At 53.8% G+C, this 25,838-nt stretch overlaps 1 protein-coding gene across 1 annotated transcript in view; it reads left to right on the forward strand.

The window, feature by feature from the left end:
• LDLR (low density lipoprotein receptor) overlaps window positions 1-23,192 on the forward strand; it is a 33,635-nt gene extending 10,443 nt beyond the window's left edge. The window contains exons 3-18 of the mRNA XM_059389040.1: window positions 167-289; window positions 2,725-3,111; window positions 5,515-5,637; window positions 7,120-7,242; window positions 8,709-8,828; window positions 9,326-9,451; window positions 11,280-11,451; window positions 11,532-11,759; window positions 14,748-14,866; window positions 15,122-15,261; window positions 16,347-16,488; window positions 16,589-16,741; window positions 17,416-17,571; window positions 19,570-19,647; window positions 20,796-20,950; window positions 21,466-23,192. Of these exons, the coding sequence (XP_059245023.1) occupies window positions 167-289; window positions 2,725-3,111; window positions 5,515-5,637; window positions 7,120-7,242; window positions 8,709-8,828; window positions 9,326-9,451; window positions 11,280-11,451; window positions 11,532-11,759; window positions 14,748-14,866; window positions 15,122-15,261; window positions 16,347-16,488; window positions 16,589-16,741; window positions 17,416-17,571; window positions 19,570-19,647; window positions 20,796-20,950; window positions 21,466-21,501 (2,381 nt within the window). The 3' untranslated portion in view covers window positions 21,502-23,192. The remainder of the gene's footprint in view (window positions 1-166; window positions 290-2,724; window positions 3,112-5,514; window positions 5,638-7,119; window positions 7,243-8,708; window positions 8,829-9,325; window positions 9,452-11,279; window positions 11,452-11,531; window positions 11,760-14,747; window positions 14,867-15,121; window positions 15,262-16,346; window positions 16,489-16,588; window positions 16,742-17,415; window positions 17,572-19,569; window positions 19,648-20,795; window positions 20,951-21,465) is intronic.
• Window positions 23,193-25,838: the final 2,646 nt, after the last annotated feature.

Consider the following 25,838-nt stretch of genomic DNA (forward strand, 5'->3'; position numbering starts at 1 on the left):
CTCTCTCCTTCTAAGGTTTCCATCCCTTTATGTCTGATTTTTTGGGGGGGGGGCCAGAAAGTTGGGCTTGGCACCCTGTTTCTGAAAACTGTGTTTTTGTTCTGCAAAGCGGGGGGCTGGAGCGACCAATTGGGGGAGGGAAGGCTCAGTCCCATTTCTCCCACAGTGTCTGTCACCTGTAAGTCAGGGGACTTCAGCTGCGGAGGCCGTGTCAACCGCTGCATCCCTCAGTTCTGGAGATGTGACGGCCAGGTGGACTGTGAGAATGGCTCGGACGAGCAAGGCTGTTGTAAGTTGTTCCCTCCCCCCACAGCCGTGCACTGGCCCCACTGGGTCCCCGCCGTCCCGGTCCCCGGGCTGCAGTTACAGTTGCTGTCCCAGGCTGTCCTGCCCCAACTGAGCTCCGGATTGGCTCTTCCGTCCCTCTTCTAGAAGCTCCCGCCAAGTTCCTTTGTGTGTTTGAACCCTACTTTGCCCACACAGCAATGCAGGCATAGGGTTGGTGCCACCTCTTAGGGTGGTCAGCATACTCAGGCTGTCCCTGCCAAGTGTCCCCCGACCCCAACCATGTGGGACATCTCTGGTGAACCACTGTGACCACCACCAGCCACCCCGGGCGGCTGAGCACACAGTAGGTGTCATTGGCTGAGACCATATCGCTCAGCTGACCACCAGGAAGGGGAAAGCTTCACCGGGTTGTGGCTTTTGGGGAGAAACAGGGCCAAGAGTCCTAGAGGGGGAGGCACGTTGGAGAGCGGGGTGTCTGTCTTGGCTCTGCAGTGTTAGTTAGTTAGTTACTGAGTTGTAGAGTTGTTTTATTTTTTTTTAAAGATTTTATTTATTTATTTGACAGACAGAGATCACAAGTAGGCAGAGAGGCAGGCAGAGAGAGAGAGAGAGGGAAGCAGGCTCCCTGCGGAGCAGAGAGCCCGATGCGGGGCTCCATCCCAGGACCCTGAGATCATGACCTGAGCCGAAGACAGAGGATTTAATCCACTGAGCCACCCAGGCGCCCCTTGTTTTGTTTTTTAATGTAGTAAGGCTCTGAGAAAAATAAGCAGGAAAAATTTAAATAAGATAATGTCAGAAAATGTAAAAATCCATGAAAATAATAATTTAAAAAAAGCACCTTGAGAAATATGAGTCTCACTGGGCTTAATGGTCACCTGACGAAACACCTCCTCGGGGAACATTTAGAAATAAAATGGAGTGTTGTTCTTTTCCCACGTACCTTGTTTTTCCTTCCAGCCTTATTGTCATATAATTGACATACAACATTATGTAAGTTTAAAGAGTAGATTGGGGGGGAGAATTAATTTAAAAAGCCAAAAATTTTTAAAAAATTTATTTATTTATTTGACAGAGAGCACTAGCAGGTAGAGGGAGAAGCAGGCTCTCCACCGAGCAGGGAGCCCAGTGCAAGGCTCACCCCCACGACCCTGGGATCAGGACCCCAGCTGAAGGCAGTTGCCCAACCAACTGAGCCACCCAGGCACCCCTAAAAATAGAAATTTTTTTTAAAATTGCCAGTTTCTTTTTTTCCCTCACCCTAAAGATTTTACTTACTTATTTGAGAGAGTGAGTGGGAGGGAGAGGGACAGAGAACCCAAACCCAACTCTGTGCTGAGCGTGGAGCCTGGTGTGGGGCTGAGATCATGGTAAGATCAGGACCTGAGCTGAAATCAGCAGTTGGACACACAACCGTTCAGCCAAGTCACGCAGATGCCCCCCAACCACCGCTTTAAAAAAAAAGAGCCTTTTGGGGGCGCCTGGGTGGCTCAGTGGGTTAAGCCTCTGTGTTTGGCTCAGGTTGTGATCTCGGGGTCCTGGGAACCGGCCCCTCACTGAGCTCTCCACTCGGTAGGGAGTCTGCTTCTCCCTCTCTCTCTCTGCCTCCCTCTCTCCCTACTTGTGATCTCTGTCAAATACATAAATAAAATCTTTAAAAAAAAATTCTTCTGGACGGGGTGGGGAGCACCTGGGTAACTCAGTCTCTTGGTTTCATCTCAGGTCATGATCTCAGGATCATGAGATGAAACCTCAAGTCAGGCTCTGTGCTGGCCATGGAGTCTGCTTAAGATTCTCTCTCTCCCTCTTCCTCTGCTTCTCCCACCTGCTTTGTGTGTAGACTCTCTCTCTCAAAAAAAAAAAAAGGAGTAGATGATGATTTGATACACATATATATTACAGAATGATCCCCACTGCAGTGGTGGCCAACACCTCCTTCATGTCCCACGATCACCACATTTTGGCAGGTGTTTCTTTTAATAACAACAGCAAACTTTTTTTTTTTTTGAGATTTTTAAATTTATTTGTCAGAGAGAGCAAGAGCTTGAGCACAAGCAGAGAGAGCCGCAGGCAGAGGGAGAAGCAGGCTCCCCACTTAGCAATGCGGGACTCGATCCCAGGACCCTGGGATCATGACCTGAGCTGCAGGCAGACGCTTAACCAACTGAGCCACCCCGGTGTCCCAACAGCAGACTCTTAAACAGTGCTTCCCTTGGGCCTGGCCCAGGTACAGGTGGGACAACTGAGGCACAGAGCAGCCACAGGAGTGGGCTGGGGAGGCTGACCCTTGCAGGGGTTCCCTATCCAGGGGCTTCTGCAGGTCTCCGACTGAGGTCTGGGCTTTCCTGGACTCAGTGTCCTCATCTGTAAAATGGCTGTTCGCGAGAAGAGGGGGCTCTCTGGTGACCAGGTTGTCCTTTCCCACCACCCCTGCAGTACCCAAGACGTGCTCCCAGAACGAGTTCCGCTGCCAGGATGGGAAGTGCATCGCCCTGGACTTTGTCTGTGACTCGGACCGGGACTGTCTGGACGGGTCCGACGAGGCGTCCTGCCCCGTGCCCACCTGTGGCCCTGCCAACTTCCAGTGCAACAACTCGGCCTGCATCCCCGAGCTGTGGGCTTGTGACGGCGACCCCGACTGCAAGGACGGCTCAGATGAGTGGCCGCAGCACTGCGACGGCCGCAAGCTGTCAGTCCCCCGACACGACAACGGCCCGTGCTCGCTCCTTGAGTTTCACTGCCAGAGCGGCGAATGTATCCACTCCAGCTGGCGCTGTGACGGCGACCCCGACTGCAAGGACAAGTCCGACGAGGAGAACTGCAGTAAGGGCACTGCGCGGGGGGTCCTCTCCCCTGTCCCTGTGCTCCCCCTGGGGTGCGGCGGGTCGGCCTTTCTGTGCTTAGACAACGCCAAGTCCCGCCGCAGGAATGTCAGTCTCCTTCCGTGTTTCTGTCCCTGTTCCCAATCACAGGGAGGAGCAAGCCTCCATGAACAGAGACACTGTCTTTAACTCCCAAAAGTGTATAGTTCACCCCCCCCTTTTATTTAAAAGATTTTATTTATTTATTAGACAGAGAGATCACAAGTAGGCAGAGAGGCAGCGAGAGGAGGAAGCAGGCTCCCCGCCGAGCAGAGAGCCCGACGCGGGGTTCGATCCCAGGACCCTGGGATCACGACCTGAGCTGAAGGCAGAGGCTTTTAACCCACTGAGCCACCCAAGCACCCCGAGTTCACCCTTTTTTTGGCCAGGGGAGCAAGTCACAGTTGCAATATTATCTTCGTCCAGACAGGATCCCGGGCTCCAGGCCTGGTAGGTGACCTCTGGCCAAGGACTACACCTCCCTGCACTGTTTTCTCTTCCCCCACGGAATGGGGCAAGAGCTTTGGCCTTGGCAGACTTATTTGATTGGAGTCAGCACCATGCCATTGAACTTTCTGGGGGCGGTGGAGACCTCCCACGTCGGCACCGCCCAGTGCAGGAGCTCATGCAATCAAAGAAAGGAATATTTTGTTTTGGTTCACTTCTGGGAGTTGAAAGTTAAGTAGCCGCACGTGGTGAGGGGCTCCCGTGTTGGGGCCGTGAAGATAAAGGATTGTGCTGTAAGTTAATGGCGTTTTTTGGTTTGTTTTTTTGTTTTGTTTTCTTTTGCTTTTAGTATTCTCTGCACCCCACATGGGACTCATACTCACAACCCAGAGATCAAGAGTTGCACACTCTTCCAACAGAGCCGGCCAGGCACCCCTAAAAGTCACATTTTATTTATCTATTTATTTATTTATTTTTAAAGATTTTATTTATTTATTTGACAGAGATCACAAGTAGGCAGAGAGGTAGGCTGAACGAGTCAGGAGGAAGCAGGCTCCCCACGGAGCAGAGAGCCTGATGGGGGGCTTGATCCCAGGACCCTGGGATCATGACCCAAGCCGAAGGCAGAGGCTTCAACCCACTGAGCCACCCAGGCGCCCCTATTTTATTATTTTTTTAAAGATTTTATTTATTTATTTGACAGAGAGATCTCAAGTAGGCAGAGAGGCAGGCAGAGAGAGGAGGAAGCAGGCTCCCTGACGAGCAGAGAACCCGATGCGGGGCTCGATCCCAGGACCCTGAGATCATGACCTGAGCTGAAGGCAGAGGCTTTAACCCACTGAGCAATCCAGGCGCCCCTAAAAGTCACATTTTTAAATAACGGATGACTTTGTCCACAGTGTGCACTAAAACTCAACACAAACTCCCTTAATCCTCATTACATGAGCAGGCTTTCCGCACTCTTTACAGGGGGAAACTGAGGCCCAGGAAGGGTAACTAATCAGAGGACACACACCTGTGAAAATAAAAAATGTCTTTTGTCCTCGGTGTCCTCTCCTGCACATCTGTCCTGCTCCACAGTGTTCGACTGTGCCGTGCGCAGTGGCAGTGACCACATTTGTCGCTGTCTGGTCTGCCTCTGTCTAGCTGGGGATCACGCCGTGGCGTTTCTGCTGAGAGTGGCCTGTCGGCCCTGCCAGGTGTTTACAAATCATGTGTTCTTGGGGATCCTGACTGGCTCTATCAGTAGAGCATGTGACTCTTGATCTCAGGGTTGTAAGTTCAAGCCCCATACTGGGTGTAGAGATGACTGAAAATCTTAAAAAAAAATTTTTGTGTGTTCTCTGAAATGTAGATATGAAAAGATTGGAGGAAACTCCAGGAAAACCCAGTGGTGCTGTAAGGGTGCTCCCCTCACTTTCTTATTTTCCAAACTTTGCTCTGTGGCTTTAGTTATGATTGTCTGGGATCCTTCTTTGAGGAAAAGAGTGCCTACTGCCATGAAGGAAAATCTAAAACTACATAGATGAGGGGTGACTGGTTGGCTCAGTCCGACTCTTTATTTCAGCTCAGGTCATGATCTCCGTTAGGAGATCGACCCCTGCGTCAGGCTCCGTGCTAGGCATGGAACGAACCTACTTAAGATTCTCTCTCTCTCCCTCTGCCCTTCCCCCACCTTAAAAAAAGAAAGAAATTAGACTACACTGGTTAAAATTTAGAATGTGAAGACAGGTGTTCCCTGGAGACTTTTTCTCCAGATGGGAAGCAGATAAGATGGATAAGCCACTGGCTCCTGCCCACATCTGAAATCTTTCTTGTTATCTGCTTTCCCTGGTGCCCGAGGCAGGCAGGACATTGCCGCTTCAAAGCTGGTTAGTTGCTCCTTGAGAGAAACCAACACGTGCCCTGTCTTTCCTAGCTGTGGCCACGTGCCGGCCTGATGAGTTCCAGTGCTCGGATGGGACCTGTATCCATGGCAGCCGCCAGTGTGACCGGGAATATGATTGTAAGGACTCAAGCGATGAGCTTGGATGCATCAACGGTAAGCTTGTCTCGGGGCAGCCCCGCGCCCGCTGTGTGTCTGCGGGCCAGTTACTTGCCCTCCCTGAACCTCACTTCCATTTATCTGACCAACGAGCGTCACAAAAGCATCTGTTCCAGGACTGTGAGATTCTAATGAGGCCAAAGTATGCAGGGCTTCTGTCTTTGAGCTCAGCAGGTAAAGCACTGTCCCGTGCTTACGGTGTGACATCTCCACTCCTGGGAATGATCCCGGGAGAAACTCGCACCTGTAACCAGGAGACGGGCTTCGGAGTTTAGGGGGGAGCAGCACCGGCCTAATAGCGGGACACTAGGAGCAACCCCGTTGTTTATCAGCAGAATTCACTTAAAGATTGTTTTAATTGTGGTAAAATTATGGAACATAAGGAGAATACTTTTATTTTTTTATTATTCTTTTAACAAGTTTTTAAAAAGATTTTATTAATCTTTTTGGACATGAAGAGATACGGAGAGAGAGAGAGAGAGAGCATGAGCAGGGGGAGAGGGAGAGGTAGAAGCAGACTTGCTGCTGAGCCAAGAGGAGCCTGAAGTGGGGCTGGATCCCTGGATACTGGCATCATGACCTGAGCAGAAGGCAGATGCTTAACCATCTGAGCCACCCAGGCGCCCCTTATTTATTATTCTTAAAGTTTTTATTTTCCGTTATTTATTTATTTATTTAAAGATTTTACTTATTTATTTGACAGAGATACAACAAGAGAGGGAACACAAGCAGGGGGAGTGGGAGACGGAGAAGTAGGTTCCCTGCTGAGCTGGGAGGCCGAGGCGGGGCTCGATCTTAGGACGCTGGGATCATGATCTGAGCTGAAGGCAGACGCCTAATGACTGAGCCACCCAGGCGCCCTTATTTGTTTATTTTTTGAGATTTTATTTATATGAGAGAGCATGGGGTAGGGGTCAGAGGGAGAAGCAGACTCCTTGCAGAGCAGGGAGCTCGATGCAGGACTCAATCCTGGGACCTCAGGATCTTGACCTGAGCCGAAGGCAGTTGCTTAACCAAATGAGCCACCGAGGTGCCCCTGTTTATTTATTTTTAGAGACACAGTGTATGAGGGCAGGGAGGGAGAGGGAGATAAGAGAAATCTTAAGCAGGCTTCATGCCCAATGCAGAGCCCATGGCAGGACTCGATCTCACAATCCTGAGATCTTGATCTGAACTGAAATCCAGTTGGACGTTTAACCGACTGAGCCACCCAGGTACCCCTGAACAAACTTTCGTGAACAAGAAGTTAAATTCTGATAATGTAATTTTTGACAGTCGTGGTAAACGACCTCTAACAGAAAATACTTACCACCTTTACCATTCTTCAGTGTTTATTTCCAGGACACTAAGTACACTGTTACATCTTAATTATGAACACATTTACATATCATCTCGTGTAAATGAACTGTTCTATGAATAAAGAGTAGGACGTGGCCTCTTGCGTCTCGGAAGTACCTGACCGTCCTCTTTGGCTCTTAGTGACACTGTGCGAGGGGCCCAGCAAGTTCAAGTGCCACAGCGGCGAGTGCATCACGTTGGACAAAGTGTGCAACTCGGTCAGGGACTGTCGGGACTGGTCGGACGAGCCCCTCAAGGAGTGTGGTGAGCAACCCCCCACCCCCCAGGTGCAGACAGCTCTCTGGGTCTTACGGGGAGCTGGGGCTGGGATCCAGACGTGGCTATGCTGCTGGACGTGGGGCTGCAAGTCTCCTGCCCACCCCTGCCTGTGAGTGCTTTAGCTCTGCAGCAACACAGACATGGGTTCCTGGGGAGAAACCTCAGTGTTCACATCTGTAGAATGGGACAGTAAGGGCCCAACGTCCTAGGGCTGCTGGGGGTTGGCTGTTGCGATGTTTGTCGAGTTTCAGCAGTGGTTCATAACCTGTGGCCATGTAAATATTGTGGACTTGACCAGCTGTACAGTCTGTCACAGCTGTTCAGCAGGAGCTGAGTTACAGGCAGAAGATGGCGTAAGAATGCACATGCGCACATGAACGCCTGTGGCCATGCCCCAAGCAAACCATATCACGGACACTGATGTCTGAACCATTCATGGGGCACAAAATCCTGTTTTGCTTTTGATCCTTTTTTTTTTTTCTTTTCAACTGTTTAAAAACATTAAAAAGCATTCTTAGCTTTGGGGCCATGCAGGAACAGATTGGTAGGCTGGCATAGGCCGAAGCCCTGTAAAGACAGCCAGGGCGTGGGGGCCGGAGCTGAGCGCCCCAGGCCTGGTCCAGCACTGCGATCTGGGGCAGGTCTTGGAGTCTGGCCAGTCCTTGGTTTCCACAGCTATAGTTCAGCTACCTGTATGGTTTTGGGGAGTTAGTACATGCAACTGTGGAACATGGTTTTTTAGTTTTTATAATCAAGAATGTTTTGAAATATGTTTTATTCAAAAAAAAAAAAAAGTAGGATTTACCATCTGAAGCATTTTTTAAAAAGTTATTTATTTATTTGTTTGACACAGAGAGAGAGAGAGGGAGCACAAGTAGGCAGAGAGGGTGGGGAACAGGCTCCCTGCAGAGCAGAGCCTGATGCGGGGCTGGATCCCAGGTCCCTGAGATCATGACCTGAGCCGAAAGAAGAGGCTTAATCCACTGAGCCACTGAGGCACCCCCATCTTAACCATTTTTAAGCGTCCAGTTCAGTGACATTAAGCAGACTCACAAAGTCGTCCGCCATCCCCACCAACCGTCTCCAGAACTTTCTCATCTTCCCACACTGACCCTCTGCCCCAGGAAGCGCCCGACTCCCCATCCCCTCCCCCACCCAGGCCAGCCGCCCATCTACTTCCTGTCTCTGATTTTGACTCCACTGGGGATGTCCCAGGAGTGAATCCTGCAGTATTTGTCCTTCTCTGCCCATGTCGTTCACTCTGCGGAATGTCCTCCGGGTTCCCTCCTGGCGCTCAAATGACGGGGTTGGGGGACATGGGGACATGGCAGTTTCCTGCCCCCCCCCGTCATTGTAGCAGTCATTATAAGGGTGAGGAGATGGTGCAGGGGTGCCGACGAGCTGAGTGTGACCAGTCTCTGCCTTCGCCCCCCTCCCCCCACTTGGCACAGGGACCAACGAGTGTCTGGACAACAAGGGCGGGTGTTCCCACATCTGCAATGACCTCAAGGTGGGCTACGAGTGCTTGTGTCCTGAGGGTTTCCGGCTGGTGGACCAGCGGAGATGCGAAGGTGATTCCCCGGCAGGCTGGGCTCCTGGCCTCCACCTCCCTTTCCCTCATGGGTGGCCAAACCCTCCGTGCCTCACTTTCCCCACCTGTTCAGTGGGCATGACCGCAATGCTGACCTCATGGGTCTGTTAGGAGGATTTAATGAAATGCCAGATTCCCGGGACCTCCCTGCAGGCTTGGCCCTGGAGGGGCACTGGGTTCTTGCCTTTCGGGATTCATAATTAAGAAAGTAATCTCCGTTGACGGCTGAGGCAGCTTCTCCCTGGGGGCTGCACCCCTGGGGGGAACGGTGAGGTCAAGTTCATTGTTGGAGACCATGCTTGGCTGTTTCTTGAGTTTTTATTTCTGAACCTGCTGGTCACCAAGACCATGGCTCTAGGGGTCATCCCCAAAGGGCCTGGGCTGTCCCCACTTGCCATCGGGAGGCCTGGCTCCGTCACTCCATCAGCACTCCATGGGGAGGAAGCCCCAAATGCCTTCGTGTGTCCTGACTTGCAGATATCGACGAGTGTCAGGACCCCGATGTGTGCAGCCAGCTGTGCGTGAACCTCGAGGGCAGCTACAAGTGCGACTGTGAGAAGGGCTACCAGCTGGACCCGCACACCAAGGCCTGCAAGGCTGTGGGTGAGTGAGGGGCGGGGCCTGCGGGGGCGGGGCCTATGCCAAGAACTGATGCCCTGGGGAGTTTCATCACAAGAACTTTGCATCAACTCCAAAGCCCGCTAGGTGAGGGCTGGGGCCAACTGTGTCCTCCCAAGACCTCTGGCAGCTCGTTGAGCAGCGCTTTCGGGAACTTGCCAGGAGCCTGCCCCCGGCGTGTCCTGCTTTCCTGTGGACACAGGTCAATGGCAGGAGATCTAGTTTGCAGCCCCCAGCCTCCCTCATGGCTTCAGAGGACAGGAAAAGCCGAGGCCTGAAGGACCTATCCCCCACCAGATATTCTTACTCACTTAGAGGAACCTGTACCCAAAAAGCAAACTGACTTCAGAGAGCCCAAGGTATAATCAGTCACTCCGGAGGAAACCAAATGCAGGAAGAGTTGGGTTTCTTTTTCTTTTTCTTTTTTTAAAAGCTCTTACTTATTTATTTATTGGACAGAGAGAGAGATCACAAATAGGCAGAGAGGCAGGCAGAGAGAGAGGGAGAAGCAGGCTCCCTGCTGAGCAGAGAGCCCGATGCGAGGCTCGATCCCAGGACTCCGAGATCATGACCTGAGCTGAAGGCAGAGGCTTAAGTCACTGAGCCACCCAGGTGCCCCGGATTTTTTTTCTGCCTAAAGTTGAAATGAGCACTGTGGCCAGGCACTGATTCTCAGAAACCCCAAGATGAAAAGAGCCCATGTGTTTGGAGGCACAGCCGTCCTCGGGGAGTTGACCTGTGGATAAACTCCCTTTGCTTTGCATCCTGTTCTGCCCTGCAGTGTGACTCCAAGGAGGGACGAGTTCGCAGAAATATTTTAGATCGCCTTCCGTTTCCTCAAGGGTCTGCTTGAGCCTTGAAGACTTCCTCCTCTGTTGTCATCCTTTTTGTGACGGTTCCATGGCCGCCCTCTGTCATACCCCCCTGTGTTTCCTGGTTTTGGGGAAAACCAGGGACTGAGTTCATGAACCCCCTAGGGTTTGAGGTTTCACTTTTGCTCTGATCTGTCTGGGCCGGTGTCTACACAGACGCCTTCCCAGGAGTATGAGTGGTATCGTGGGAAGGGTTGTTCTGAGTGAGGTCAGTTGTACACACCGTTAGCCTCTCGGTGAATGTTGGTGTCGTGGTTACAACAGAGTCCGAGCAGCCTGGATTTGAATCCCAGCTCTGCCACTAACCAGCTGGTGTGACCTTGGGCTTGTCCCTTCCCCTCTCTGAGCGTCAGTCCCCTCATATGTTTGTTTGTTTAAAATATTTTATTTATCTATTTGACAGAGAGACAGAGATCACAAGTAGGCAGAGAGGCAGGCAGAGAGAGAAGGGGAAGCAGGCTCCCTGTTGAGCAGAGAGCCCGATGTGGGACTCGATCCCAGGACCCTGGGATCATGACCTGAGCTGAAGGCAGACGCTTAACTGACTGAGCCCCGCAGGCATCCCCAGGTTTTATTACTCATGTAGGTTTTATTACCATACAAGTATGGTGGGGCCCATCCGGTAGGAGACGATCACCATCGAGAAGATCGGTTGTTACCATTCCCAAGAAGAGGGGGAGCACGGCAGCCAGGGGGCTCCCCGGGGAAGCACCAAGTTCAGTCAGCAGGCAAGCAGAAACGTCCGGCTCTCGGACGGGCTGTCCCTTTGGTCTCCGCAAGGCCCAGGACGTCCGAGCACCAGAACCCCACGGCTCATCCGCCCGCAAGGCATTTCCCAGCCCATCCTGAGAGTCTCCTCTGGCTCAGCCGGACCCCAGAGGTTGACAAGCAGAAGTCCGGGGTCCCTTCTGCAGCCCTGAGCATCCTCCCCTCCTCTCCAGGCGACATCGCCTACCTCTTCTTCACCAACCGCCACGAGGTGAGGAAGATGACCCTGGACCGCAGCGAATACACCAGCCTCATCCCGAACCTGAAGAACGTCGTGGCCCTGGACACAGAGGTGGCCAGCAACAGAATTTACTGGTCTGACCTGTCCCAGAGGAAGATCTACAGGTGAGCCTCAGAGCCGCCCCCAGCCCCGACCCCGGGTGAAATAGAGCCCTCGCACTGACGCTCCCCCCGGCCCCCGCCAGCACCCAGATCGACAGAGCCCCCGGCTTTTCCACCTATGACGCCATCATCAGCGAGGGCGTCCAGGCCCCCGACGGGCTGGCCGTGGACTGGGTCCACAGCAACATATACTGGACAGACTCCGTCCTGGGCACCGTCTCCGTCGCCGACACCAAGGGTGTGAAGAGAAAGACACTCTTCAAGGAGAAAGGCTCCAAGCCGCGTGCCATCGTGGTGGACCCCGCTCACGGGTGGGTACTGCTGCAGCTGTGGGGTACGGGGGGGATCAGAGAGCAGAGGGAACGGAGACCAGGGCCAGTTAGGACTCCGCCTGGGGGAAGGCATGTGCCTGAGCCAGACTGGCCTCCCTGGGCACGGGGCTGTCCGTAGCCACCGAGGCCCTTGCTGTCAGGACCGAACAGGACCCAAAAGGGTGGACCTTCCCCCACATCGCCCTGTGGAAGCCAGAATTTGGTTCCTCTTGATTGCTGCTGAGATGGACGTGGACCCTGAAAAGAGCACTCAGGATAAGAACCCCAAATCAGAGAGGCGCCTGGCTGGCTCGGTCAGTTGGGTCTGATTCTTGATCTCCGCTGGGGTCCTGAGCTCAAGGTCACGAGTTCAAGCCCTGGGTTGAGCTCTGTGCTGGGTGTGGGGTCTACTGGAAAACAAACAAACAAAACCAGAAATTAGAATATGGGTTTAAATTGGTCGTGGAAATTAATACTTACTTAAATTCTGATTTAGTATTTTGTGGCAGAGTACCCTATACCAGGAAAGGCTTGGAGAAAGGTTAAAAAAAAACCACTCAGATCCAAAGGTAGTTTCGGGAAGGATGCCACAGGGAGGAAAGGTCGCCACCACCCCGTGGGGGCCCCCGGGAGGGTGTTCGCAGGGCCCGAGGCTGACTCAGCAGCTCTGGGGCCCACAGGGACCTGTGTCCCTTGACAGAAGGCATCTCCCTGCCCCATGTCCCAAACCTGTCACACCTGTCTGTCTGCCCGTGGAATTTCACAATTCTGGAGGGACAGTGACCACTCGGGACGGGCAGCCTGTCATGGGGCAATCCTCAGAAGGAAAGGGAACTTTTTTTTTTTAATTTGAGAGAGAAATTGAGGGCACGAGAGGAGGGGGAAGGCAGAGGCAGAGGGAGAAGCACTCTCTCTGCTGTGTGATCCCTTCACCGAGGGCATGACCTGAACTGAAGACAGATGCTTAACCAACTGAGCCACCCAGGTGCTCTGAAAGGGAACTTTCGAGACGAGCATGACTCACCTGGGACAGGCCTGCTTTGAAGGCGGGCCTCAGTGACCATAAACGTTCTCATTTGGTAGAGGGTCACTCGGTTGGATGAATTTAGTCCGCCAGCTGCCAGGAAAGAGAGAGGCTCCCCGAAGTAACCCCTTAGATGCAAGTCATGTTGTGTGTGTGTGTGTGTGTGTGTGTGTGTGTGTGTGTGTGTGTGTGTTCTACTGTTGTGTTTCTTCTCCCTCCTGGTAGTAGCATAGGATTGCCCTCTTTTTTTTTTTTTTTTTTTAAGATTTTTTATTTATTTATTTGACACAGAGAGATGACAAGCAGGCAGAGAGGCAGGCAGAGAGAGGGGAGGAAGCAGGCTCCCCACTGAGCAGAGAGCCCGATGCGGGGCTTGATCCCAGGACCCTGGGATCATGACCTGAGCCAAAGGCAGCGGCTCAACCCACTGAGCCACCCAGGCGCCCCGGATTGCCCTCTTGAACTCTGTTCTGCACTTGGCTCTGGCGTGTGGACCATGGGGCTCATTCCCTGTTGACTAGATAAGCCGTGTACTTTGTACCCGGCACATGGAAATTTAGTTTTTTTCCCCTCCTGCCTCCCACAAAGATGCTGCAAATTAAATATCTTTGAAGACGAGCCCTCGCAGTTCATCTGCAGGACTGGTGATCCTAGATCCCTCATTCTAGAAGTTGGATTATATTCTAGAAGCTGGTCCGAGGGTACATGCATGGATAGAGCACTAAATTGCCGTTGAACACCTGCATTACAAAGCCGAGCTTCCATTAGCACACTCGAGCACCTGTCTCGCCCACGGTCAATAGCAGGTTTTCCACCTTTGCCCATCACCGTGGGGAGGGCGTCTCTCAGTGTATTTGTGTGTGGCTGCTTGAGAGTTAGCCTGAGTCTCTCTCTCTTTTTTTTTTTTTTTAATATTTTATTTATTTATTTGACAGACAGAGATCACAAGTAGGCAGAGAGAGACAGGCAGAGAGAGAGAGAGGAGGAAACAGGCTCCCCACTGCGCAGAGAGCCCGATGCGGGGCTCGATTCTAGGACCTTGAGATCATGACCCGAGCCGAAGACAGAAGCTTAACCCACTGAGCCACTGAGGCGCCCCATCCTGAGTCTCTCTTCAGAGGCCTTAAAAGCTGTCGGAGATCCACTTCTAAGTGTAGATGCCAGAGCCGGGAACACAGGGATGGGAGCCGGGGTTTGCGGGCCCCGCAGTCAGGGTGCAGCCGAGTGTCCCTCCGTGGCTGCGGAATAAGCCACATGTGGTCCATCCACAAGGCAGAACTGTACTCAGCCTTCAAAAGGAAGGACATGCTGACACCCGCCACACCACGGATGAGCCTTGAGGCCATTGTGTGGCATCAGGAGGCCCGGCACAGAAGGACAGATGCTCTGTGATCGCACTCGCGTGAGGTCCTAGAGGAGTCCTGTTGGCAGAGACCGAGCGGAGTGGTGGGAGCCAGGGTCAGGGGAGGCGAATGCGGACTTGGTGTTTCGTGGGGGCAGAATTCCAGGTTCTGGGCGCGGACGGTGGGGGTGGTTGCGTAACAGGGTAGGTGTCCTCAGTCACCAACCTGGACACTTAACAATGGTTGAGATGGTAACTTCTATGTATATTTTACCACAAAGAAACCTTTTTAAAATAAACAAACAAGAAAAAAAAAATCCTTATAAAATAAAAAATGTGTAAAAGCCTCCAGAAAGCACTGTCGAGGGTGCCCATGAAGAGCCCTCAACCAGACAGTGGAATCAAAATCTCCCTTTGTTCTCGAAGATTCTAAAAATCCTGCCAGGTCTCACTAGGTTGCAAGCACGAGAGTAGCAGAAGAAACCAATGCGAGGTCTCTTTGGTGGGGTGGTTGGGGGTGGTTCTTCCCAGTTCCTGGCCTGGCTGCTTCGGCTGGGAGCTGCTGTTCGGGCCAGGCAGGCCCCTCCCCCACTGACCCTCTGCTTTCTTGCTCTCCCACCAGCTTCATGTACTGGACGGATTGGGGAACCCCCGCCGAGATCAAGAAGGGGGGTCTGAACGGTGTTGACGTGTACTCGCTTGTGACGGAAGACATCCAGTGGCCCAATGGCATCACCCTGGGTATGTCCTTGGGACATGGGTCCCTGGGGTCGGGCACTGTCTGGAGGACGGGAGGGAGTGGCCAGGAGGCCCCAGAGAAAGCATGTGCAGCTTCCTGAGTGTTTTACAACCTGCTGTTAAACTACGCCTGCGTGAGGTTTGGGCTCATACAGGGAAGTATGTTTTGGGGCTGGTTTTTGGGGTACATCTCTGATGGGTCCAGGCCCCCTCTGGCATTGGCATGTGATCTCTTCCTTGTCCACCTGTGGGTTCTAGATCTTTCTGGTGGCCGCCTCTACTGGGTTGACTCCAAGCTCCACTCCATCTCCAGCATTGACGTCAATGGCGGGAACCGGAAGACCGTTTTGGAGGACAAGAAAAAGCTGGCACACCCCTTCTCCTTAGCCATCTTCGAGGTAGGGGCTGGGAGCCAGGGGCTGCTGCTTTGGGACCTGAGGGAATTCACATCCAAGTGCTGGGTACTGAGCACAGCTCACGCGCAAGTCCTAAGTGCTTGTGCTAAAGGCTCAGCCACACTGTTTGGCTCATTCAAGCCAGGACCGACTTAGAAGATGGAAGTTATTTCCATTTTCTTCTCCTTAAAAGAGGTGTTTTTGTCTCTTCGTTTTTGTTGTTGTTTTTTTAAGTAAACTTTACCCCCAACATGGGGCTCAGACTTAAGACTCTGACATCTAGAGTCTCAGGTTCCCCCAACTGACCCAGCCGGGCACCCTCCTCACCCAAAGAGTCTTAAAGCAACAGTTCTTGCTTGGAGGCCATCTTGGGGCCCAGGGGACATTTGGTACTTTCTAGAAACTTTCTGGTTGTTGCACTTGGAGGGGCCGTTACTGCTGGGACCTAGAGAGAGAAAAGGGGGGCCAACCACAGTGGGAAAACTGCTCGAAGGAAACAGTGGTATATTCGTGCACCCGTGTTCAAACAGCATGAGTCGCAGTCTCCAAGAGATGGAAGCAAGCTGGGTGTCCGTCAGGGAGGGAGGGCTAAAAACATGAGTGTCTGTGCAGTGGAATGTGATTCAGGAAATGGGGAGCAACTTCTAACACGCACTGCAACGTGGAGGGACCTGGAGGGAACTAAGCCAGACACAAGAGCACAGAAACTCTCCGATCCCACTTCTGTGAGGTCCCTACAGGAGCCCCGTCCACAGAGACAGGAAGTAGATGGTGGGGGTCATGGCTGGGCTCGGGTGGGAAGTCAGTGTTTCCTAAGGACAGAGTCTCAGTTTGGGGAGATGGAAGGTTCTAGACATGGATGGTGGTGATGGTTGCATACCAACGTGAATGTACCTAATGCTACAGAACACATTTAAAAAGGATTAAACTGGCTGATTTTAGGTTCTCTATATTTTACACAATTAAAAATTTTTTAATAATGAGAAAAAATGAGGCTGGTACCACCCAGTACTGCTTCCTCCCAGAAATTCAGGTATCCTGTAGCTCTTGATTAATGGGATTTGTTGTCCTCTTTAATTTCCATATAGGATAAAATATTTTGGACGGACATCATCAACGAAGCCATTTTCAGTGCCAACCGCCTCACAGGCTCAGACATTAATTTGGTGGCAGAAAACCTGTTGTCCCCGGAGGACATTGTCCTTTTTCACAACCTCACACAGCCAAAAGGTAAAGATGGGGTGACTGCCTCCTCCCTCCACCTCCCTGCCGGTGTTCTGGAATCTTCTGTTCTTGTACTTCCCCTAACTCCCCGGGTCTTCCCCATCAGGGGTGAACTGGTGTGAGAGGACCGCCCTTCGCAACGGTGGCTGCCAATACCTGTGTCTGCCGGCCCCGCAGATCAACCCCCACTCGCCCAAGTTCACCTGTGCCTGCCCTGACGGCATGCTGCTGGCCAAGGACATGAGGAGCTGCCTCACAGGTGGGGGCCCCGGCCTGCCTGGGCGTTTCGGCTGCCACCCTTGTGGCTTAGTCCTGCGACTTGCCCTTCCTGTTCTTCTCTTGGCATCTGTCAAATGGGAGACTGAGGCGCCAGGAGGTCGTTGTAGGGGGTGATCCCAGTTTGCCTTTGTCCTGCGGGACACATGAGCTCTGTGCCAGCATTTAGACCGACGCTGTTCACCTTCGATGTCTGGTTCACTTTCTCCCAGCCCCCTTGGGAGGTGACTGACTTTAGACACGGGCCTCGAGTGAGGAGATGACCCCTTTTTCAGTTTTTCTCATCCTTAGCGAGAGTCTCAGTTTGGGGCCAACGGATCTGTCATTGGGAATCTCCCTTTCGAACTACAACAGATAATAACATAGACGTTTGTGTGTTTCAGGTGTTTTCAGTCATTTTTTAAAAGATTTTATTTGTTAGCCGGGGGAGGGGAAGAGGAGAGGGAGGAGCAGACTCCCCACTGAGCAGGGAGCCTGAGGCGGGATTTGATCCCAGGACCCCAGGATCATGACCTGAGCCCAAGGCAGACACTTAACTGATTGAGCCACCCCGGTGCCCCTGTTTTCAGTTAAAGAAATAACACAATGTGGCCAGGGGCATATGCTACTTACATTGTCACAAGCAGCAGGACACTCAGGAAATGTTTCTTCTTTCAGGGCCTGAGCCTGGAGTGACCACCCAGGACACCTCCACGGTCACGGTCAGGCCGACGGTCCGCTCCACAACCGTGGAGCCAAAGCACACAGCCAGCCCGCAGTCCGTGGCCAGCCCTGAGTTCACCACGGCTGAGATGGTGACGATGTCCCACTACGGTAAAAGCAGGGGCTATCCTGGGCCCTGGTTTTATAGCTCGAGCATCTAGACAGGCCCCTTCAGAGGCCAAGAGAATCTTGGGGAAGGGATGGAGCGGGTGTAGTTATGGCACCGGCACTCTTTCTGACATGGTCTGTGCATCTCAGAAGCCTCCATTTCCTTACCTATAAAATGGGACTAATAACCATGCCCGGCCACCTCCTGGTGGTGGTGGGGATCACGTGGCCCCAGACATGTGAAGGGCTGGAGTGCGGGGCGGCTTATTCCAGAGTCCTCCCCAAGCAGAGGCCTGGGAGCCTGAAATGTTATCAAGGCCCATTCGATGACCTGCTTTTAGGTCTGCCCAGCAGGCCAGGGCTGGGGTGAGGCGGGTGAGATGCTGCTCAGGGCAGCATCAGAAAGGACACCAAAAACCCAGCACTTAAATCGTATTTCACTGCATTATTTTTTCAAAAATCAAACCACCAAACTATGGACCGTGGGCCTGACACCTGGTCTTGTAAATAGAGTTTGATCAGAGCCAGGGTCCCAGTGAGGCAGGGTCCAGCAAGTGTAGAGTCGGAGCCTGTTGTCCTAAAAATCTGACGCTTTATTTTGCAGTATTGGCATCCATTTTTATTTCTTAAAAAATAGCACATTAAAATATTACTCGGTTACTAAGTTTTTTTGACAAGGGTGCAGGCTTTGAAGTTTTGTGCTTGTGGCTAATGCCTGACTCTCAGTGCTCAAGGAAGACCCGCCATTCATCTCTTTGCCCACCAGAGGGCGCCTGCGCTGGAATTTGAGTGGCCAGAATGGAGTTCATAGACTTTTCTAGCCTCCACCAAAAAAAAAAAAAAAAGGCATATCAGCGGCTTTCAGGCATTTTTTCCTACCCCCTCAGAGTAGGTGAGACCTATGTCCAACCATAAACAAGGCAAAGCAGGAACTTCTGTGGTGGAAACCGGTTTGCTGGGTTTGGGGGTGGGCATTGCTTGAAAAAGCCATTTTCCAGATGGGCCCACCCAGGGCTTCTCGCTTTGGGCCAAGGAGCCCTTGTAAGGGAAAAACTTCTCAAGGACCTTGCTGCTGCCGCCTTAAATTATTTTTAAGTTTCCTTAAATATGTGCAAATGTAGGGAAAGTCGGTATAATCTCCCTACACACACACATACACCCCAGCGGGCAGTATTCAAACCCAGGTGGGCTGGAGTATAACCAATGATGTCAGTCACTGCTCACCTGTGTGCATGTGGCCCAGGTGCGTGCGACTCATAAACTCATAAACTTTCCCAGAGCTCAGGGGCACATGTGTGCTGCTATGACGGGCTCCCCCCGGTTTTCTGACCTGGGGACAGCTTCCACAAGACTGTGGCACCTGGGTGCAGTCTGTGTCCTGGAGTCGCTGAACATCAGAGAGTCGGGAGGCTCTGTCCCACCCAGACCTGTCTCCTTTCCATCAAGTGCACCAGCAGGGCGAGCAGGCCCACCCGTGACCTCACCAGAGGCTGGGGATGCACCTGCAGGCTTTTGTCTCAAAGACCAGGGGCCTCCTCCCCGGCGCCTCGGAATGCTGGGCTAAGGAACACTCTTAAATCTGCTCTGAGTCCCATAACACGGCCTGCTAATGCGTAAGGCCCAGCGTGATACCTCTCAAACCCGGCAGAGGCTCCAAGTTCCTTCGAACTTTTTTTAAGATTTATTTGAGAGCGAGAGAGAGAGAGCGAGCGAGCGAGCACAAGCAGGGGAGAGGGAGAGAATCCCAGCCAGATTCCCTGCACAGCCTAACCTGGGGCTTGACCTCATGACCCCGAGATCAGGACCTGAGCCAAAATCAAGTGTCTGACGCTTAACCAACTACACCACCCAGGCACCCCTCTCTTGAACCTTTAAGGACACCAGGAAGCATCGGCGTTTCCCTGTGTGTTTCCCTGTGTGTGTCAGTTGTCAAAACACCTGCTGTGTTTCCTGGGCCCTCACAGTGGAGCTCAGCCTTGCTTTGTCCTTTGTCCCATGCAGCCCTGGGCGACGCGGCCAGCAGAGGAGACGAGAAGAGGCCCAGGAGCGTGGGGGCGCTGTACATCATCCTCCCCATCCGTAAGCCCCCCGGCCTGGGCCCCTACGCTGCGACCGCCTGGGCCAGCTCACCTTTTCTTCCAGGCTAGGGGGGGCCCCTTGTCCAGCGTCATTCACTCAGCAAATACAGTCGAGTGCCTACTGTGTGCCAGCCCGCTGCTGGGTCCCGGGGCCGCCCCTGGTTGAGGACGAAGCCCCCCATCTGCTCAGAGCTGACGCATCAGCCGGGGCCCGGCCCCGAGGTTGCTGCAGGGAAGGCCCCCGCCGCCTGAGGGACGCCTCCTGCTGAATCGTTCTCCTGCAGGGGGAGTCCAGGGAGTTGCACCCCCTCACCGCCCACCTCACCCCCGTCAGCCGCCCCTCTTTGAGTCACATCTGTTAATTCCTTTTCTGAGCAAACCCTCTCGAGGTGTCCCTTCCCCAGCCAGCCCAGTCACAGAGACCTACATGTCATCTGGCTAGGAGGGGACTGACGTGGCAGTGGGACCCCCCCCCCACCCCGGGCCGGCTGGTGAGGGCGGCGCCCACCCCCGTCCTCCCAACGGAGCCGGAGTCTCTCCCACCGTCTGGGCCTCGGCGAGAACTTTCTTCTTCATTTATAAGATTTTATTTTATTTATTTGCGAGAGAGAAGGAGCAGGGGGAGAAGCAGACTCCCCACGGAGCAGGGAGCCCAACTTGGGGAGCCCCAAGATTATGGCCTGAGCCCAAAGCAGACGTTTGACTGACTGAACCACCCAGGCCAGGATTTTTTACAAACCTGGGCTGGCTGAGCCCTTGGCTGTCCCCTGGTCTGGGCTCACCACCACGGGGCCCACTAGAAATGAGGCAAAGAGCATCCGGACGGAAGAAAGGAGTCTTGGCTCCCGGGGATCGGCTGCGGTCCCATTTCTGGAAGAGGGGAAGCCCCCCATGCGGTGACTCAGAGGAAACCTGGGAACATGAACCACCGTGGGGCATTTCCGGGCCGAGGCAGTCGCAGTGGGCCTCGAGTTAGAGATTTATTATGCACACAGGGAGGTTTTTTTCTTAGTGGCTTCGAATTTGGACCAAAAAACCCCCCTCTATACGTCAGAAGGCCCAGAGTCTGCTGGTGGTGTCCCTGGGTAGGGGTGCAGGGGGCTGGGCGCACTCCGGGGCGCCCCCTGACCAGGCCCCCTCCCTCCGCAGTCCTGCTCACCCTCCTGTGCTTCGGGACCTTCCTCCTCTGGAAGAACTGGCGGCTGCGGAGCATCAACAGCATCAACTTCGACAACCCCGTGTACCAGAAGACCACGGAGGACGAGGTCCACATCTGCAGCCCGGACGGCTACACCTACCCTTCGGTGAGGGCCCCGCCCCCACCCAGAGGCTGGGGGACCCTCCAGAGCCCTTCTGGGGTGTGGGGGTGGACAGCATCAAGAAAAGGGGGTGAAACAAGCCAGTGGGGGCTGGGAGAGCCTAGATGAGGGGGCTGGGGCAGGCTTCCCCGAGGCTGGTGTGGCTGGAGCTGAGAACTGGGGGAGGGGAGTGTCGGGGCGGTGGGGGGGGGAGCCAAGGGAAGGGACAGGACAGGACTGGACTGGATGAGGCCGCTGGAGGATTCTGGCTTTGCTCTCACAAGATGAGAGCCCCGGAGAGTTCTGGGCTTGGCCTGACTTGGGGCTCACGGGCGCCCTCAGGTGGCTGTTGTGGGGAAAAGACTGGAGCCAAGGTCAGGAGCTGGGGACCAGGACAGAGGCCGCTGTGCTGGTCCCAGCCAGCGATGAGGGGGGCTGGGGGGCCGGGAGGCGTAGGTGGCCTCTGGCCATGTTTACTGAACATTGGCCTGATCGCTTCCGGCGTTTCTCTTTCGTGACAGAGACAGATGGTCAGCCTGGAGGACGAGGCGGCGTGAGCTGCTGCTTCCAGGCCTGTCCTTCCCCGGAACCTGCTGCTGGTCACGGGCAGGAAGAACACTTTCTCCCCAGACCCTTGACCTGCCCCAGACCCTTCCTGAGACCTTGACGCCTCCCGTTTCACTCAAAGAAAGCAGCGAACCCAAAGCAGCGCCTGCAGCCGCTGGGCCTGTCCTGCCAGAGCTTTGTTCTATATATTTATTCGTCTGGGAGGCAGACGGGCTTCCAGCGGCGCCCGTGCAACGGGTTGAGGTCGGAATTTTTTTTCTTTATGACTAGTGGAGAGGAGAAGGCTGCATGAGCTGGCGTCTCTGCCCTCTCCAGGGACCGCCAGAGGGACAGAGAAGGCCAAGGGGCTTGGCTGGGAACTAGAGAGCAGACCTTACCCTCCCTGCGAGGTCCTGGGTGGCTGCTCCAGCCCTGCCCGTCCGCACCCCAGCCCAAGGCCCTAAACTCAGGAGTAACCGCGCTCACCTCTGCCTTGCTGGACAGCCAGCGCTCACTGTTGCTTTGCTGTACCTCAGGTCCGGATCAAACTCGGGTTTTCCAAGCGAGGTCTGTGCCCACACCAAGACTCTGGTATTGGTCTTGACCTGGCCAAATCCAGCTTCCTGGGGGTGGGGCCAAGTGAGTCCCGTTCATTCACCGAAACCTCCACACCGTCCCCAGGTTACCGGTTGCCCTTAATATGGATTAAGTGCCTGAGATGCCCAGTTAGCTGATGTGTGCAGACAGCGGCCTCCGGTCTCTAAGAGCATCCTGTGGTCCAGGAGTGGTGGCCTGGACCCCAGCTCCCGCGCCTGCGCCAGACCCTTCCAGATCCCTCGAGCACTTTTTTTTTTTTAAGTTCAGGGCTGTATCTTGTGTAATGTTGACATTGTTACTGTTTTGCACTGGTTTCTGTTCCAGTTGGGATGGGCTCCGGGCCCGCGTGGACAAACGTGCGTGATCTCGGGGCCTCTCCCCTCTCCCCGCGGAGCGCCTCAAAGCTGCCACCTTCACTGTCCGGCTAGTGTTCCTGCTGCTGTGCAGACGCCCTGAGCCATTCATTTCCCCCAACAAGATGCTTGTCGTTGATGGGTGCCTGTCCAATACATGCAGGGCCTCTTAGCCCCTTAAGACATCCCCCTGGGCTCGTTCGGCTCACAGGACTTAAAATGTCTTTGCCATGCTCTCAGCCGTGTCGCCTTTCTGACCAAAGAGAGAAGAGGCGGCCTCCTGCCTGCCTGGCCTCGTCCGGGGCCTGCCTGTCGCTCCCCGCATGACCGCCCGACACTGTGCCCTACCCTCTAGGAAACTGTGAAGCCTTTTCTCCTGCCGAAGCATGTAAATAATCCCTCGTACAGATCCCGGGGGGGCTTTTTTGTTATGTTTGCACTTTGTATATTTGTTAAACGTGTATCACTTCTATATATGAAACAAAGATCTATTTATTTTTGCAAACCCTGGTTGCTGCATCGCTGACCCCTCCAGGGGCTCTGCCTTGGGGGGAAGCCGTCTCTGAGACGCCTCTTTTTGTACAAAGATTAGTGCAAAGCTCTTCAGGAGAATCGTGTCTGTGTTGTATATATGGTGGGTTGCTTTTGGGGGGTGGGTATCGCTTTTTAAACCACTGTATAGAATGTTTTTATAGCCCGAATGTCTTACTGTGATCAATTAAATTTCTTAAATGAACCGCTGGCAAAACCTGGACCGTTTTCTTCCTCCAGTGTCTGGGCTCTTCCTTCTGTGCATGGGTGGGACTCCCCCCAGAAGATGGATCTGGAAAAGGGAACATTTTCTCAGAGCTCGGGATGGCCTACAGGCTATGGGGTGCTTCCCTGACTTGGGGTTTTGCTAAGTTTCCAGCATACACCTTCACAGAATCGGCATCTATGGGATATCTGTGTTGTGGGCTGGGTCCTGGTCTAGGCATGTGGGATACCGCAGTGAATAAAACCATAGAAGTGAGTAAGAGTCTGCCCTCAAGGAGCTGACATAGTAGAAGGGGAAATAGATACAGTGCTTATAATGTTAGAAGAATATTCTAGAAGAATTTTTAACAGGGCAATGGGACAAAGAAGTGACTGGCAGGGAGAGGGCTCAGGAAAGGATTCTCTAAGGAGGTGACATCTGAGCTGAATCCAGAAGCTGAACTGGGAGGAAGAGTGGCCTGGGGCCGACACCTGCTCCAATTCCCACCTGGTCCAATCAACAGATGACCGTTTGGGGTCCTGGAGCAGTTGCTGTGAGGTTTTCTTAAAGGATGAAACAGGATAAACACCTGTGAAATTAATTAGTAAGATATAAAACGAGATTTTCCAACACAAATCCAACTAATCATGAGTTCCAGCAAATTCTCGTGTTCCATAGCGGCAATATTTGGCGAGAGCTGTGGGCGTCCAGCCACATGCTTCCCTGTTCTTTGGTGCACCCCGGCTTTACCGGGGTCTGGACCTGTTGGCCCTTAAGACCCCTTTCCCTGAGCATGGTAGATCAAACGACAAGTGGTCTAGGCGGGTCCCTGGGAGGGTGCGCTCAGGGACACAGTAGTGGACAGATAGAAAGAACTTAATATGGGGAACTGCAAAAAAGAGACCAAAAAAACTATGTAAAAAAGACCAAACCATCATGATGTGCCAGCTCACACTCCAGGATTCCACTCGAGGTCCCTAAAGAAGTCTGGTTCATAGATCCCGGAAGGAGATGGTGGGCGCCAGGGGCTGGGGGAGGGGCGTGGCAAGTTGGCATTCAGTGGGGACAGAGATTCAATTTGGGAAGAAGGAAGTTCTGGCCATGGCCGCGCAACCATGATTGTACTTGATGGTTAAACATGGTTAAGATGGCGAATTTGATGTTGTGTGTATTGGAACACAATCTAATACTAAATGGTAATTTAGAGACCAAATTGGGGAACAATGAGGCAGCCAGAAGTAAGCAACAGCGTAGGATGGGGCTGGCGTCACTGGACCCCGGGAGGGAGCCGGTGGGAGCCTCCCAGGAGACACTGTATGGCAGACAAAAAAGGGAGATTCCGCGTCTCCCCTCCTCCCGGTGCTCTCTCCCACCAGCGGCCCCCGTTGGTTGAATCCAGCTGGACCTGGGGAATGGGGTCCCCTGCATTACAGGGCAGAGGAAGGGAGAGCAGGACAGGGGGGTGGGGGGAGGGACGAGCCAGAGTGCCCGACAATGGGGTGGGAAGGAACACATCCTGCGCCAGGCCACCTAGTTTGGGATGTGTGACCTCGGGCCCAAGAGAGCCTCAGTTTCCCCAACTGAAACTGGGCTCAGTGCTAATCCCCCTCCCAGGCGCGGGGGGGGGGGGGGGGGGGGGGGGGTCGAGGGCTCTGCGCATGCCCAGAGAGGAAGGCCGCGCGCTGAGAGCCTGTTATCTTTTCTGTGTCCACAGGGTGGCACTTCCTTCCTTCCTTTCCGCCTTTTGTCTTGGGAAGGTTCCAAAATGCCTCTGGGGGTGAAAACTGAGCAGACCGCACAGGACGCCGCGGGCCGCACCGGGCGCTCGATAATTGCTTGATTGACTGATTCCATGCTCAGCCGCGTGGCAAACGGGACAAATGAGCGTGAATGGCTAGGCGAACAGAAGGGGCCTGGAGGTGTCGACGGGGAGGTGGCAGGACTGGGGGGGGGGGGGGGGTCCCTGGGCCAAGGGCACGCATGGGAGTGGCCAGAGGTGATGGAAGCTTCTTACCCGTATCTGGCTTCAGCTGTTTTCTGCTGAAGGGCTGGTGACTGAAATCCTTCCTCGGTGCCCCCACAGCACCCCCTGCATGTGACACGGTCACGCAGGGCTTAGAGCTTCATGACAAATAGGAGCAAAGACTTCTTGGGCATTAAATCGTCTGCTCCTCCGTGTGGGCCCCTGAGGAGAGGACAGTAGCCAGCGCCCATTTCACAGATGGGAAAGGGAAGGCTTGGGTCACTGGGCTCAGCTCACGAAGCTCTGGGGCGTGGGCAGATAGTTGCCACCCCGTCGCTTCCCCTACTGGCTGTGAGGGGTAGAGGGGACAGATTCTTAGGGCTCAGAACAGGGTCTCCTATTGGAAGGCCACCAGAGAACTGTGATGGTGCTGGTTCTGCCAGAGCAGAGACATCCTGCCGCTTGGGGACTGTCACCCCCAAGGACAGGGTGGGGGACTGGCAGTCCTGTCCTCCTCTGCTCTGAGAGCTCAGTAGCTCTGGCCAGGACGGGGTGGGTGGCAGGAAGAAGTTGCTCCCCTAAGCTTGATACCCCCAACTTGTGTCCTCTGCTGCCCCCACCCCCACCCCTGGCAGCCCAAACCACAGCTGCCTGCGGTGAGTCAGGCTGGAGCCTGCGGGACTGAGCCCAGGTCCGAGA

Source organism: Mustela nigripes, chromosome 2 (genome assembly GCF_022355385.1).
Source record: "Mustela nigripes isolate SB6536 chromosome 2, MUSNIG.SB6536, whole genome shotgun sequence".
NCBI classification, from domain to species: Eukaryota; Metazoa; Chordata; class Mammalia; order Carnivora; family Mustelidae; genus Mustela; species Mustela nigripes.